Here is a 15,278-nt window from a genome sequence, read left to right as displayed (position 1 = left end):
AGAATTGTGCAAGGCTGATACGCTTTTTTTCCTCCATAATGCTGGAAATGTTGGATTTCTTTGGTTCTCTGTCTGGACTTTTTCCTCCGAGTGGAGAGTAGAAACAGAACTACAGCCTGTGTGCAGGGACTAAAGCTCAGCTCCATGGAGATGATTCATCTTCATGTTTCTTACCCTGTGATGTAGATTGCTGAACATTAGAATCAACCTTTCAATGAGTTCTCTCTCTGTGGTGCATTGAAGGTGTGTATCCGTGTGTGTGTTGCATTTAGTTTTATCCATGTTGTGTATCATGGAGCACTAGTTAAGTGCAGGCCTTGTGCGCGGCGTGTTGCTAAAACAGCCCTCACAATGGGTCGTTTGATAGCAGAGAGTGACTGAGTGCTTCATACAGAGACTGTTGTATCAATTTCATTTGAATTGCGTGCGATACCGTGGCAATTTCTCACCACCAGTGTCACTTAGATAATGGCATTATATCTGGGGTGTTTTGCTACCAAGCGAGGGAGTGAAAAATGGACCGGAACAGCCCACTCATTTCCATTTCTAAAAAGCAATGCTACAAAATGAGGCCTTTGCTATTGATTTTTACAATATCACTGTTTGATAATTCACATATATTTATTCTAACAACCGACCGGCTGATGATGAAAGTGAGCTGCATTTCAAATAAAGATTGACTGTAACCGATGGAGTTGAATGGAAGAGAAGGGTGAAGTTCCCTAAGGTGAGATGGGATACGGATGTGTGGAGCACAGACAGGAAGGAGGTCACTTACCACGTATCCCTTACACAGCATGTGGATGGTTTGAAACATTAATCAAGAACCTAGAGTAGAAGTTTTTGATGGTATCCTTCCAACTGGCAGGGAACATAATAATGACTTAATGGGCAAAACGTTTGCCGAAGCTGTGGATTTTCATTAGCTAGTGGTCTGAATGTTCTCCTCCACTAAAGCCAAACTAGAATTCAAGGGGCTAAACCTCAGGTTACGTTCAGTCGGAACATTTTCTTTCACTTTCTTCGAACATTTTCAATGTTTTCACTTCTAAAATATCTGCACATGGCAACTACAGTGAGATCACAGTTTATGGAAAAGACATATTATACAATAGTTATAGGTTTATTTAAAGATTGTTAAACACAACCTTTTAAGGCTTCAGAATTGGGGTCCTCAGATCTCTCTCCTCTCCTGCAAACTCCACCTACCAGCGGAGTGAACTCCAGAGGATTTGACTTGAGCGGCGTCATCCGTCACTACTTCCCAAAGCATCTCTTCCCCTTCTGGAAGCTCTTGTTTTTCAGTCCTCTGAACTTTAACACCAGGCAACTTTTGCTTCTCATTGTCTACTGATGCCGACTGGTATTTGACAGGAGCTGGTCCTGAAATGTCATTCATTATCAGATTTTAGGATAGGTAATCCATCTTTTCCCATAGCTATATTTGGATATGTGGCCTTTCCGTGGATGCGCTCATGAACACAGGCGGATTGAAACCTCCATCCAAAGAGCAGCGTGGTACCTCCACTTGGGTGTGAGTGTGTGAGGACAATGGCTGGTGCTTCCTGCCTGTTCACGGATGTAAAGAGTAAGAAAGGTGCGGGTAATCCATCTTCTCCTTTTCTACTATCCACTACCCCCCCCACCCCCACCCTGACGAATAGGTTACCTGTCCTCCACCCTCATATTCCATAGCCAACCCCCTTTCTCCCACGCACACATCCAGTCTGCCTCTGAACTCCGGTGGAAGTGTCCCGTTCACATGCATCTGTGTGCTTCTGCCCCCCCCCTGCCCCCATCTGTCTCTCACCACGTTTATCCCTCCTCCCTTGTCTCCTTTTCTCCTTTGTTTTCATGTTTTCTCTGCGCTTTCCTCTCATCATCTCGCTCACTCCCTCCCTCCGTCCCCCCCCCTCCTAGAGGTCCGTTAAAGCTTGGAACAGAACCCCCCCTGCTGGCGAGATGGAGGAGGAAACACACCCAGTCTTTTGCTATGATGGAAGACGTAGATTCTCTCAGCAGCCTCTATTCTCTCACTTTTGACTTGTTGCGACTATGCACGTTGTTACATTGGTTTTTGGCCACACCAAAGTATAATGAAGGTTCATTGAAATTTACTTTTGGGAAGTGATCAAATTATCCAAAAAATGGTGTCACATATGTTTTGTTCCCTCTAAGCTAAAGGTTCTTCAACCACAGGAGTAGAAAGGATAAGGAGGATGTCAAAAGAAAAACTCTCTTTGTGTTCTTGTTTGCTTGATTTTTGAGGAATATATTATATATAATTTCATTGTAATGTGTTTCACGAGCTGCAGTACAAGCAAGACTCAATACTGCAAAGAAAATTGCAGTGCAAAAACTGATTCATCCCCGGTGAACAATCAGCTGAAATGTACGTAGTGGAACTAAACGAGTGCAAATCACGGGGGGCAGTTATCCTTTTATCATCTCTGTATCAAACGTGACAGCTTTTACCTCGCCACCGCTGATGAAATATGATTTTCCCAACAAAGAGGACCAAACAACCTGTGGAAATATTCCACCCTGCCTTTGTTGCTGCTGCCAAAATCCCTGCTGCAGCCGGTGATTGTGCTCAAGCATCCGTGGTGGCGGCTGGTTGTTGTGTGCAGCTGCTGTCAGCCTTGTTTGAAATAAAAAAAAGCACTGCCTGTAATGAGATGCTTTTGCAGTCGAGTTAGAGGCCTCGCAAGTCGTCGGCTGGGTCGCAAATTGGCTCCTAATTGAAAGGAGAGGTCGAGGTCGGCGTGACACCCAGCCGATGAAGCTGCATGCCGAAGAGAGCGACGGCATTAAGTGAGCGTTTGGGGCCACAGCAAAGGGCTTTGAATGGAGACTATTGATTTACCTGCTCATCACCTGAAGCTGTGATTACTCATGATGCTTACACATATTCCATCAGGAGCCAACTTGGCCAAAGGGGGGATGCACATTTAAGAAGGGACAGAGTCTATTACTGATTCCAATGGAAAAATCCTCTTTGTTTTTCTTCTCACCCTAAACCAGAGACGGAGAGGCTGATCACTCCGGGCCCGTCGTCGGGTGCCGTCATCGGAGGTATCCTCGGCGCCCTCGCCTTCATCGGCATCGCCGTCGCCATCGTCTTCTACATCCGCAAGCACCGGGAGAACAGAGAGTAGGTCTTCATTAGCTTCCACTTCACCGGCCTTTTACATTTCAGAGCGAATTGTGATAGTAAAAAATGTTGCTCCACCTAATCTTGAAGGGTCCGGATTGTGTGGCCAGGGTGACTTATTTGCATCTTGCACTTGATAAACTTGCAGCAAACACACTGTAGTTTGATTACACTTGATTTAGTGCAAAATAATTTAAACTTAAATATCAAATCTTGTGGGGAAAAACACAAACTCTAACTAACTACTGTGTGTGGGACATTAAAAGTGATCTCATGTATAATATATTTATTTTCAATCTTTTTTCTTTTTTTCAGTTTTTATACTAATTCAGTGCTAATTGTGTCAACATCGAATAGAACAGAGCTAAAAAATGTCGTAATTTGGCTTTAGTCTTTAATTTCCAAAGAAATGCAAACATAAAGCTGGGATCGAGGTTGCTGCTCGTGGTCTAAATCTGAACTAAAAAGCTGTATCCATGGTTCATACAAGTGGAGGCTTTAAACGGGTCATTTACCAAAATAGGCTCCCGGGCTGAAAAAAAAAATCCAATTTTGGATTCCCAATTGAATATGAAAAGAACACAAACCACTTGCGGTGCCTCAGACATCTTCAAACTTATTCTGATCTCCCAGACACACCTGTAAGGTTTGATGACTCCATCTTACATGACAGATGATTATAAAACACCTGCAAAGTAGTCTCAGTCAGACTCCTAATATACTTCATGAAATACCCACCTGGCCACAAATGACTGCTGAAATGAAACTTTGATAGCCTCAAACCATACAGGCCGAATGGACTGATGCAGGACATGAAGGGCCACATGTTGTTTACACGCTGTCTCTAGTCCACCTGCTTCCTCAGCACTTAGGGGAACCACTAAAAGAGGAATAGAATGTGGTTCATGCCAGAATGTTTCAGGACCTTCTGCGTGTGTGCCTCCAGCTCGTTGTTTCACACAAAAGACAAATCTGTCTCTGAGCGCCGCGTTGTCTTTGTCTTTTTCTCCGACCAGGGGACCCCCCAAGCACAAGCCCCCTCCCCCTGACAAGGGAGGCAGCGCAACAGAGATGGTGAGTGCTCAACGTAACCTTGAATCACTCTTCAGTGTCACCACGATCACATTCCTCATACACCAACACACACACGCACTCCATTTGGGCGTAATGGGGCTAATGGCTATTGATCGGGGATCTGTGTTTGCTTATGTATGTCAAACTAATTAACTTGGTTTGTAAAGACCTCCATTAGACCACTCGTGTCCTCCTCCTCCTCCTCCTCCTCCCCATGTTATTCCATCATTCAATCACACTTTTGTGATCACTGTGCTCACTAGCACATTATCTAATGACACCAGAAACCCTGCAATTTTATGTTGATTTGATGTAATCGTCTGTTAATGCAAGGCTGAAATTAGGTTTCGCTAGTTCAACTGTGAAGGTTTATCATAGAGCCCCACCTGTGGAACGTGTTTAAGATAACATATATTAGCTCTCATTAAGGTGCTATGTGAGAGGCCCAAATCCAGCATCTAGTCCTTCTATTCAAATTTCTAATTAAATTAAACAGTCCTTGATGTATAATACTGAAAATAAGGCACACGAAAGAAATAATAGCAGCAGTGATAGTAGCACAGTTTAGGTAGTAGGGAGTACATATCTAAATATGTCATACAACTGGACATACAGGCAGGTATAAATAGATATACACATGTAGGAAGGTACATTTACATGTACCTTCCTACATGTGCAGTCTTTTAAAAAGATACAAAATAATATTAATAACCAATTAAGAAAATGTATACAGAAAATAAACAAACTAATAAAAATAAAGTGAAATAGAAATCGAAAAAAATAAATGCAAGGACACGAAAAAAGTGTCAATTTTTAGTTACACATTTAGTTATACATTTCATTTTATTGCCATTGAACAAACCACCTTCAGTCTGCAGCGCCTGGCTTATGGCTGCTGGTTTTGCATCCTCCCACTTTCTCATTTCCCTGTAAAAGTAAGCGCAGAATGTACCTCGGGCCTGTACTTTACTGACTAACTGACTCTTACGCTCAGTATGTAGAGTCTCAATTGAAGACACCTATACAAGTTCAGTTTAATTCATTTATTTAAAGCATGTGAAGGTAGAGGTAAAGATTACGATCATGCAACGTGTCAGTGGGCAGCTAAAGTGAGCTAACGTTAGCCACCTTCAATACTCTATAAGACTCTAATGTCAAAACTAATGAACAAGAGTGCCTTTTATAGGAGTTCAGCTTCATGTGTGTGAGCGGAAGAGTGTGTGGTCGACACACTCTGTACTTAAGGGTAGTAATGAGTGGTCCGCTGCACTGTGACACATACACTCATTTTTATGCATTGTCTGGAGCATTTTTCTTGTGCTGTTTGCTGATGACGCGGTTTGATACGGTGTGGTTTTTGTGCCATGTATGTAGCTGAACAAGCCATTGGCGCCTCCCACGGCCACGGAGACGGCCCCTCTCAGCCCTGGAGAGGTTTACTACGAGCCCACGGGGGGAGAGCCTGTCACGGTAAATAACACAGCACACACACGGAGGCACGTCTCTGCCCGCTGACACCAAAGCCACACTCGTGTCACAGTGGGCTCCATATCTGTCGGGACCGCTGCACGCGGTTGTTGTTGTAGGGACGTCATGGTGCTTGTACTTTGTCCCCGTCAAAAGGTATTAATATTAAGCTGTGTTTAATAACTTGAACGAGTTTCTTGCTGGCAACTGAAACATTAATACTTGCTGCTACTAGGAACATTTCGATGTTTCTGAAATTCTCCGTTTAAAAGTTATGCCGCAATTTGACCCCGCACAAACAAGAACATCAGCGAGAAGAGTGACTATTGCTGTGTAATGTCACACCTTGTGCAGAACCTGGATGAGGAGACCGGTGGAGCCCTGAATGGCGGCGCCCCCCCCGTCCTGCACGACCCGGTCGGATACGACAGAGCAAACGAACTCGCCGCCGATGGTCAGCGCGGCAACAACTTGGATTCGTTCAGTCACGAGCAACCGGCTGCCAACATCTCCCGTGGCGAGAGCTTCGTATCTCCCGCCATGTACGTGTAGCCTCTGGCAACCACGGCCACCGCATTCGCGGCCATACAGGCACATTCCAGGTCACCTAAATTTGCATGAAAGGCAAAAGGCAAGCACACTTGTTTCCACACTAAAAGGTTTAAACCCACACACGATGACATTCTTTACCAGGCCCATTTATTGGGTATTTTTTGGGACAAAACATTTATGCCTCTCCCCATGACAACAGCAGCGAGAAGCAGTATTTTCATTTCTAATGAAGCCACTTGTGACTAATGACAAATAGTAATGTAAACAAGGGTAAAAAAAATGTTTGATTTGTATTCATATTTGTAACTCTTGCATGCCTCCTACACAGTTGTAATCATCATAACATTTCGAATACCTGATACCTGAAAAGTAAAACATAAAGCACAGTTTAGTATAGAGACACAGTAGTTCATGATGAGTGAGATCATGTGCATTGCGTAGAGTGAGGCAGGCTTTTACAATATGTTAATTACAGGGTTGAGAGGTGTTGCAATGCAGGTGAACTGGAACACTCCCCTCAGCTAAATAACCACCAGTGGGCCTGTGGGATGCTTGCTAACCTAAATTTCAGCCAAAAAACAAACTAGCAAGACAACAGCGTTTCAGTATGAAATACAATATGCAACACTTTTTTCCATGGAATTACTACGTACCACATCCCAAAATTAGTGTTTTATTTGAAGATACCACTCGTGGGCTCTTCTGTTTACAGGTGTGGAAAATGATTTGAATATCTCTATTTAAGGATTAAACATGCAGCCTTGCAACACTGAGGAAGTAAAAAATGACCATCTTTGAAATCTGTTTAAAGAACTATTCTTCCACGGTTTGTTTGGTTTTAATTACACACCCTCTGAATACGGTCCCAGAAAGACCGAGGCACGTTGCTCTACAAGCAGCTTCAATTAATCACCCAAGATCTTTGAAAGTATTTTAGTCCTTTATCAACTCGAACAATAGTTTCAAAAAATATGTATTTTTCCAGGCTACAGTCCAGTAAAGAAACATTCCACTGTATTGTGTCGTCAAAAAAAGGCATGTCTTTCCCCGGAGCGACCCGTTGCTCGTTAGCACTAATGAAAGGGAAGTGACATTGTTCTGAAGCGCCGTAACCTGGCAACATCACATGATTAAGATTCCACGATTCATAATTGCAAGAGTTGTGTGTGGGGGGATGAAACCCGGTTTACAGCAAGGCGCACACACAAACCACAGGACTAAAAACAAGCCTTGTTTGTATTCAGTCCTCCTAGAATAAATTCCATTAATAAGGCTGAGAAAACATCATGAGGATTGTATTTTCAGAGTGGGAAAATGCTCAGCACGTATCAGAAGATTAGTGCCATTACAGCCATTTTATCAAATTAAAATGGTCACATGCTCTGACATATGCACAACATTTTACGTGTAGAAAATATGCGTTCTGCGTTTTTAGCCAATTTTCAACTTCAAAGAACAAAAGTCAATGAACAACTATGCCTGACTGAATCCAAATTGCTCATAGATGACAGATGGTACCAAATGATCAACAACCAGTGTAAATAGTACTGATGATATTGATGAATAATATATTGTTGGTGAATTGTGTACACATAAAAAAAATTAACCAGAGTAGGTGTTATCAGTGCCTCTGCACAGGGGATGGAAGTTTGTTTAATGTCACATTGAGTGGTTAAAAAAACACAAAAAAACAAAGTGTATATTACTATTTTATTTTTCACGGGTATATTGAGGTGGTCACTTCATACAAAAATGTTTTATTTGAATATATGACAAAAAAAATGAAATGGTGTGGATTGTACTCCTGTTCATATTACTCTGCATGGCATGATCGGTGGCTTGTTGAAACACTTTTCCCAAGGGTTGTTTGCGGAAAAATGTTCTCCATTCGTAAAAGCATTTTTGAATGTCCAAAAAACGAAAGAAAAAGAAAGGTTGTTTTTTTTGTTGTTTTTTTTAAATCTCCATCCCAGTGCAGCTGTCACATTCACGCAAACCATGAGCACAAGTCCAATTTAAGTTGAGAGAACGGGAGGTTTTTTTCTTGTGCGTAGCGGCTCGACAGGGTTCCTGTTTTCCGTTAGTAGCGTTGATCCAAATATCCAGTCAGCACGAACCGGTCGTTTCTTGTGGCGCTCAGAGTATAAACAACCCGTAGAGGCAATCTTTCCTCTCTACTCTAATCCTGAGCTCCTGCTTGAGGCCTTGAGGTACACAGATACCTCACATCTGAGCTGTGATGTTGACAGTCCGAAAGACAAGATTTTACTAACCAGAGCCTTTATCCAACATGTTAATTCTCCCAACCCGTCATATACAGATACTTAATTCTCTGGCCATGGTTGTTATATGAATCAAATTTAAACTATATGAATAATAATATACTATTATACAGACACAACTTATAAAATCTACTGTAATCAGAGATATGCGTTATGTCATTGCAACCACTGACAATGGACATGACACCATCTTTACCCAGAGCTAGCTGCTATGTAGCAGCATGACACCATGTGATTTAAGCTAGCAACACTAATTCATCAACACTTGCCAACCTTTAGCCAACAAGCCAAAGACAGTAGCCAAAAACTTTCTGTACTGCTGTGAATGTAGCTCAGATTCCAACATGCAAGACGAAGGCCTGGCTCATTCTAATCCGCTTTGTTTTTGTGTCTCTCTTAAGCTCCTCAGCTAGCTAGCTCTTCATTAGCGACCGTTTCTCTGTCACTACCTCCCTTTTTCCATTTATGCACCTATTTAGGAATCCATTTTGCACCCAATTTTTGAACCCGGATAAAATCTAAAACTTTGACGCTTTATGACACAAATTTGATATATTCCCTTCAAAATCTGAGTCTGATTTAGAGTTTTTATAAGATTAAGATTCTTCTATTGATTTTTCAGCACGTATCTGTTCATCTCTACCTCCCCCTTTGTTAAGTTAGCTACTTAAGAAGTAGGGCAACTAATAGGGCAAGTACCCTCGCACGAATAAAGCGTAGCAAAAATTCACTTCGCTTTTGGTGTGAACGCAACATTAGTTAGCTGAGTTCATCTTTTCCTCCGGTCTCAATTACAATGGACACCCGATGTGACCCTTTACGAGCAAAATTGACCCAGGGGGCACCTACAGGTTTACAGTTTGACCCAAAGGCCACTGACCGAGATTCTGTATTGAATGAGGTTCTCCAAATCACCCTAAAAAGTACATTGTCAGGGGGCAGTTACATTGCAAAATTGGAAACAGTTTGCTAACAGCAGCAGAAGACAAACTAAATTGATAAAACATTACAGCAAGAGAAACATTTCTCAGCACAGCTTTCCCATTTTGCCAGTCTTGCACAAGTTTCAATATTTTATTTTTGGGACGTATGACAATCATCTGTTAATATTGAATTGTTGCTAGCTTTGGTGGCAAGTGTTCATGGGGTTTCATTTATGCAGCAGAAAGTCATTCTGACTAGCTTAAATGGCGCCGTGTCAGTTTCCCAGAAAAAGAGAGGTCATGAAGCAGAATTAAATTACATTTTCTTTTCTTTTTTTGTGAACAAATGAATGATTACTTATTTTTCAGTGTATTAATTGTTGGGTGCTGTTGGATAGATTAAGGAAAAAGGGAAAGACATCATTGGGACCAACTATTACACAGAAATAGTTTCGTATTGAGTTTCAGCTCGTTCGGTTTTGCCCAGAGCCTTCGATCTAATAGAGCTCCTTCATTCGGAGGTATCTGGAATTACAATCTAGACATCACCAGGAGTGCTGTCAGCGAGCTGTCAACAAAAACGGAAATTGCTCAGAGATATCAGTTTCGAGTCTGCTTACAGGCAGTACTGCTTGAGTCATCACTTATACGAGGGTAGGAAGTAGCTCTTACATCAAGGACCCCATGTCCTTCCCGTCTGCAGGAGCTGCAGGGTTGCATTTCAGGTGCTTTGCTCCGTCCCCGCGTCCCCCGTTCCGGGTCCAATGCCAGAAACACAAGCTGTGAATGTCCTCAATAACGAATCTGTTCCTTCTCTCTTTTCCCCCCTCTTATTTTTTAACCCCCCCAATCACACACACACACACACCTCACCGTTCTCTCCCTTTCAACCATTGTCATCACAGCTTCTCATCACAGAGCCAGACGTGCCTTCTTTATGTTATTTTTAGCTTTTTAGTTTTCACTTCTTGTCCTGACAGAACAACAGATCATGAAATGGGGAAGAACACAATGGGTTAGACGTCGATGATGGCAATGCTAGAAAAAAAGGAATAAAAACAAACGCTCACACACTGATGGAGATGTAAACCGATTTTGTGTTTATAGATTTTCTTTAATTTGTTGTAGATGGATTATCATTTTGTATGCTTTATGGAAACCCTATTGTACATGTTTTACAGATCATTGTCTTGTCAAATAAAATGTACAAGTAAAAGCACGGGATGGTCTTGGTGGTTATTATTGAATCCTGTCAGCTGCTCAGGATTAAGGGTTTAGCTGAAGAAAGCAGCAGAGCAGCATGACGGACATGTGGTAAATCCAAACAGTTATTTCATAACTTCAGGTAATGAGTAGAATTGGGGATGAGTTTATTCAGTAATAAAACAATATTTCCATAATTATCGTGTGATTACCAAAATGTCTTGAAATAGATTTGTCTTTTTAAATTTTAGGGGCGTTTTTTCAAGGGTTTCCTGCTGGGATGAATTTAAAATGGATTGTGGTTGTGAAAAAAAACAACATGGTAACGACCTTAATCCAGGATGGTAATGAAAACTAAAGGCTTAAAAACAGCAGCCCACAAACCAATGGGAGACGACCCCATGACTGCATCCACTTTTTATATACAGCCATGGTCCAAAACCCTCAGACTCCAATGCCTGAACCTTCACATCAACCTGAAGTGACGTTACATACGGAAGGAAAGCGTTTCGTCTGAGTCTGAACTCAATACACAGGCTTCCCATTTCAATTTGTATGACGGTCTGAATGTCTGGTGCAGGAGGTTCAGCTATCGCTGGCAAGTTCACTGGTCTTAGGTTGGATGTTCACTCTCCTGCTGTTTAGGATGATGCCTGTATTTCACTTCTACTAGAAGAGCACATTTGGAGACCATTAAGTTCACTGCGGCTGCTTCAAAACAAAAAGTGAACAAAAAGTCTCCTGGTAAAGTGCAGATTCACTGACAATCTCCAGAATCTGGCGTAGCAAGTGTGCCCTTTATATCAAGCCTACACTGTGGGCTAGTGCTCTTCTGCTTAGCGCAGTCAGATCAGATGAGACGATAACTCATTGCCAGAGGATTTGTTCACTTTTAATTAGCAGTGTCGCCTGGCTCTTCTTTTGACAAAGATTTTGAGTGAGTGCGGAGACGGTCGTGCGTCAGGAGCGGTTTGATTCAAAACGGACCGAGGTCCCGGCTGTCATGTGGTGGACAATCGCATTAGACTTTGAACAGCACAGCTACTGCGGCGCTTTTCTGGATTTAGGTTCTCCATCCGATGATGTCAGGCGTCCTTCAAAGCTGAAATCTCCGGTGGTGTTTCAGGTTTGATTGTTGCCCAACCTTTGAGGGATGGTCTTTAAGAATTAGACTGTTCTGTTGTCGAGCTGAGTCAACGATGTAAACAGAGATGAAGGAAAGAAGGTGACACTAAGGATCCTCCACACCAAAGCAAAAACTGAGATTCTGCACAGTTCAGTGGTGTCATGTTACATCATTGGACAGTCCGATGGACTGTAAATCTGTAGCACACACTGAATGTGACATAGTGAACCTGGAGAAGCCACGTGGGTCAACATCTAGAGAAAATGTATTTATTTAAATGTATTTAAAAATGATAATTTTGGCACACAAAAAGAATCTTGTAAACAAAACCCTTTATAGAGAACTTAATGTCTCAATGGTACCGACGCCCAGATAGCAACATCCGCGTCAGCAGCATATTCTGCTTCATGCTTTATTTGGCTCTAAATGGTTTATAATTTACAAAATGAACATCATGCTGTATTAAAAAACACTTTGAGTCCCTACACTGATGTTTACAATCTTTACTGAGGGAATAAATCAAGAGAGAAATAATCTTTATCTCCTAGACTCCTAAACAAACAGTTCCCCGCTGATGGCCGGCTACGTGCTACGTGCTACGTGCTACGTGCTGTCTGGACTGCACTCAGTAGGTGCCATCCCCTGAAAACAATGCTGTTTTGGATTTGTTTCCAGCATTTTAATAGTTTTTAGCCACACTGCCTTATCCAGCAAGACTTTTCAGCTGTGGGAAATCCCTAAACAAAACTTGGTTGAAGTACTCATTAATCTATGTGCTAGCTAATGTATTTGGAGACAAACGGTAGTTCATCATCATTATTTTCAGCCGTGTTGTGCAAAAACAGACCTATTGAGTTTTATATCTTTGATTAAACTTGAATGAGATTCACTTTTTTTGTGGATTTACTTTGAATGCTGTTTGTATTTCATAGTGACAAACGTCTGTTTACCACCCAGAGACTGCAATTACTCACAGTAATGTTTCCACTTCTTATTCACTAATTGCCCAAGCCATAAGTGAGGAGTTGATTTAAGGAAGGAAAAAAAAAAAGCTTTGGGGAAAAGGGCCGATAGCCGAGATGAAGAGAGGGTAGAGGTGTGAGAAAGTGGAGAGAGAAGGAATTGCACGATAGAGGGATAAGTGTAAGCAGGTATGGAGGTGGACTGAGACAGATTAGGAGAGAGAGAGATAGACTGTGGGCAACTGAATCAATGAGCCAGTCGATAGTGAGTGGGATAGATGTGTTGAGAGAGAAAAATGGCATGGAGTCGGAGAAGGGAAAACGCCCCCTGTTGTGTTGCAGCTCCTGTTGAGAGAAATGGCCCCAGAGAAAATGAGAATCCACGAGTGATTGAAAAGCCCTTTTTATTTCGGTTTATCATCCGGAGCAGGTACAGATTTGCGATTATTTGATGACAGTTATTTTCTCCGGGATCCACAGGAGAATTTATCGGGTAATAGATGTTTCATGTCCGATTTAAGAAATGAGGAAGACGAGTTTACAATGAATCCCTAATCTCAGAGGGGGACTAATTACTGTTGTTTGGATGATAGGCAGGCAGGTGGATAGATAGGATGGACGGGTGAGATGTATCAACAGCTGTGAGGCAGAATGCCTCAGGTTATTACTGTTCAAAACTGGTCATTAGAAAGAAAACACAACTTTCAAGTGCACTTCCAGTCTGCAGGTGAACTCAAGACGTTCCATCCCAGAAAGAAATTAGAATGGGTTTTATATGTGCACTAAGAATCCTTCTTTCTTTAATCCACTGCAAAACCAGTGACCATTGTTTACATTTCAAAGGATATTTAATATGTTTCTAAAAGAAAAGTCTATGGTCAGCTATATCCTCGGGAAACAAAATGATCTCACTCTCTTAAGATCTGGTAAAAAGCAAATGGAATGTGAAATGTGAGTTCTTGGTGGCAGGCCCACCTCCAAAGGGAGATATTGGATTATTGCAAGCCAATGTTTCATTCAGCTTAATAACCTTCACAAACTCACTCACCATCTTTCACTACTTTTGAAGCGTGGCGGCAGTGGTAAGAGGAAAAAGTTGGGTTATAATAGATCTGCACCGCGGTCACATGACTGGCAGGAGCCGGAACGGGATGACGTTCAAGGCTACACAACACAAGGCTGGTTGCTGTCCATTGACCCTTAACTCTCAGAAGGGCTGCGCATATTCATTAAAAACGGGATGATAAGGCTTTGTCCTCTCAATACCACGAATGGCTTATAGTTGAGATATTTCAGAATGGAAGATTGGCCTCAAGGACAGCTCTGTCCTTGATTGATGTATCATACAGGGAATTAGATGTAGCAATGTAGCATGGCGAAGAATACACCAAGTTGAAGTAATAACAGTAACTGTTTGTTTGCTTTTTGACCACATTCATTTTGAAGTTAGAGAAGTGAGTCATCAAAAGGAAACTAGTCAGTAGATAGCGCAAGCGATCATGGCCTCATCTCAGAAGCATGGCAGGTCATTTGTGGTACCAAAGAAAGATATTTATTGTCAAGTTCTCTCCACGCGGGTGCTTCACAACAGATTTAGAAATGCAATCAGCTGAAACGCTTGCACTCGTCGGCTGATATCTTCTCCGTCTCCACTCTCTCGTCGAGAGGAATGAGAAAGAAAGTGCTGCAGCCGGAACAAGCGCCGCTGCTCAGCAGCGATGGTATCGCCGCAGGCCGCTTCAGAGAGGTCCCACGGGGACAGCAGGACGCCGTCGCTATTTGAAAGTTTCTCTTGAAAGTCCTCTTGTAGGCTCTCTCTTCCTGCCTTTAGAGCAGTGGTTCTCAACTTGTCTGGCTCCGGGACCCACCTTTACCCCTTCATGACGAGCCGCAACTCAATTCGATCGGTCAACGGGCGGGGGGGTGCTTCCGCGTTCGCTGGCGGCATCGGCGGGGGGTGGGGGGGGGGGGTGCTTCCACGTTCTAATTGCCGCGGTGACTGAAAACATGGACGGACGAGCCGGAAAAACACCGACACTCGCATTTTTTTTCCGTGCTACCAACGGGTCTGCGACCCACTAGTTGGTTGGGACCCACCAGTTGAGAAACACTGCTTTAGAGGATGGACTGGGCCCCATAGCGCACATCATGAGGGGGGCCCTCGTGCACGCTGCTGACCAGTTGATGAAACACATCATCATATCACGTTGTCATGTGATCGAATGAAGACTTTACGTTGGACAACAACTACAAACAGCGAGAAATTGTTGAACATCTGAAATATTCATTTTATTGTACCCACAGTAATGAACATGACTGGATTTTTTATTGACAATAAACAAATGAGTATCAACAACTTAATTCTGCTGATCCCCAATTAATGCTATATGCAACACAACAAAAGCAAAAGCAAATGGCACCATTTCTTCTTCCTATTCTCACACAGCTGTATTTTGAGGAAGCAATGTGCATCTCTTACTTGAGAGTTGCGGGCTGCGCTCTGTGGGCCGTGCGCGCATGTAAAACGCAGGGGAG

General features: G+C 42.6%; 1 protein-coding gene across 1 annotated transcript in view; it reads left to right on the top strand.

Annotated features, from left to right (window-relative positions):
- Positions 1-10,671, top strand: part of LOC119219261 (nectin-2) — a 200,824-nt gene extending 190,153 nt beyond the window's left edge. Inside the window, exons 7-10 of the mRNA XM_037474342.2 lie at positions 3,025-3,154; positions 4,171-4,228; positions 5,603-5,698; positions 6,050-10,671. Coding sequence (XP_037330239.2) covers positions 3,025-3,154; positions 4,171-4,228; positions 5,603-5,698; positions 6,050-6,247 — 482 coding nt within the window. The 3' untranslated portion in view covers positions 6,248-10,671. The remainder of the gene's footprint in view (positions 1-3,024; positions 3,155-4,170; positions 4,229-5,602; positions 5,699-6,049) is intronic.
- The last annotated feature ends 4,607 nt before the right edge of the window (positions 10,672-15,278 follow it).

Source organism: Pungitius pungitius, chromosome 17, assembly GCF_949316345.1.
Source record: "Pungitius pungitius chromosome 17, fPunPun2.1, whole genome shotgun sequence".
Classification (NCBI taxonomy): domain Eukaryota; kingdom Metazoa; phylum Chordata; class Actinopteri; order Perciformes; family Gasterosteidae; genus Pungitius; species Pungitius pungitius.
Note: the sequence above shows the minus strand (reverse complement) of the source record. Positions and strands in the feature narration are given on the sequence as shown.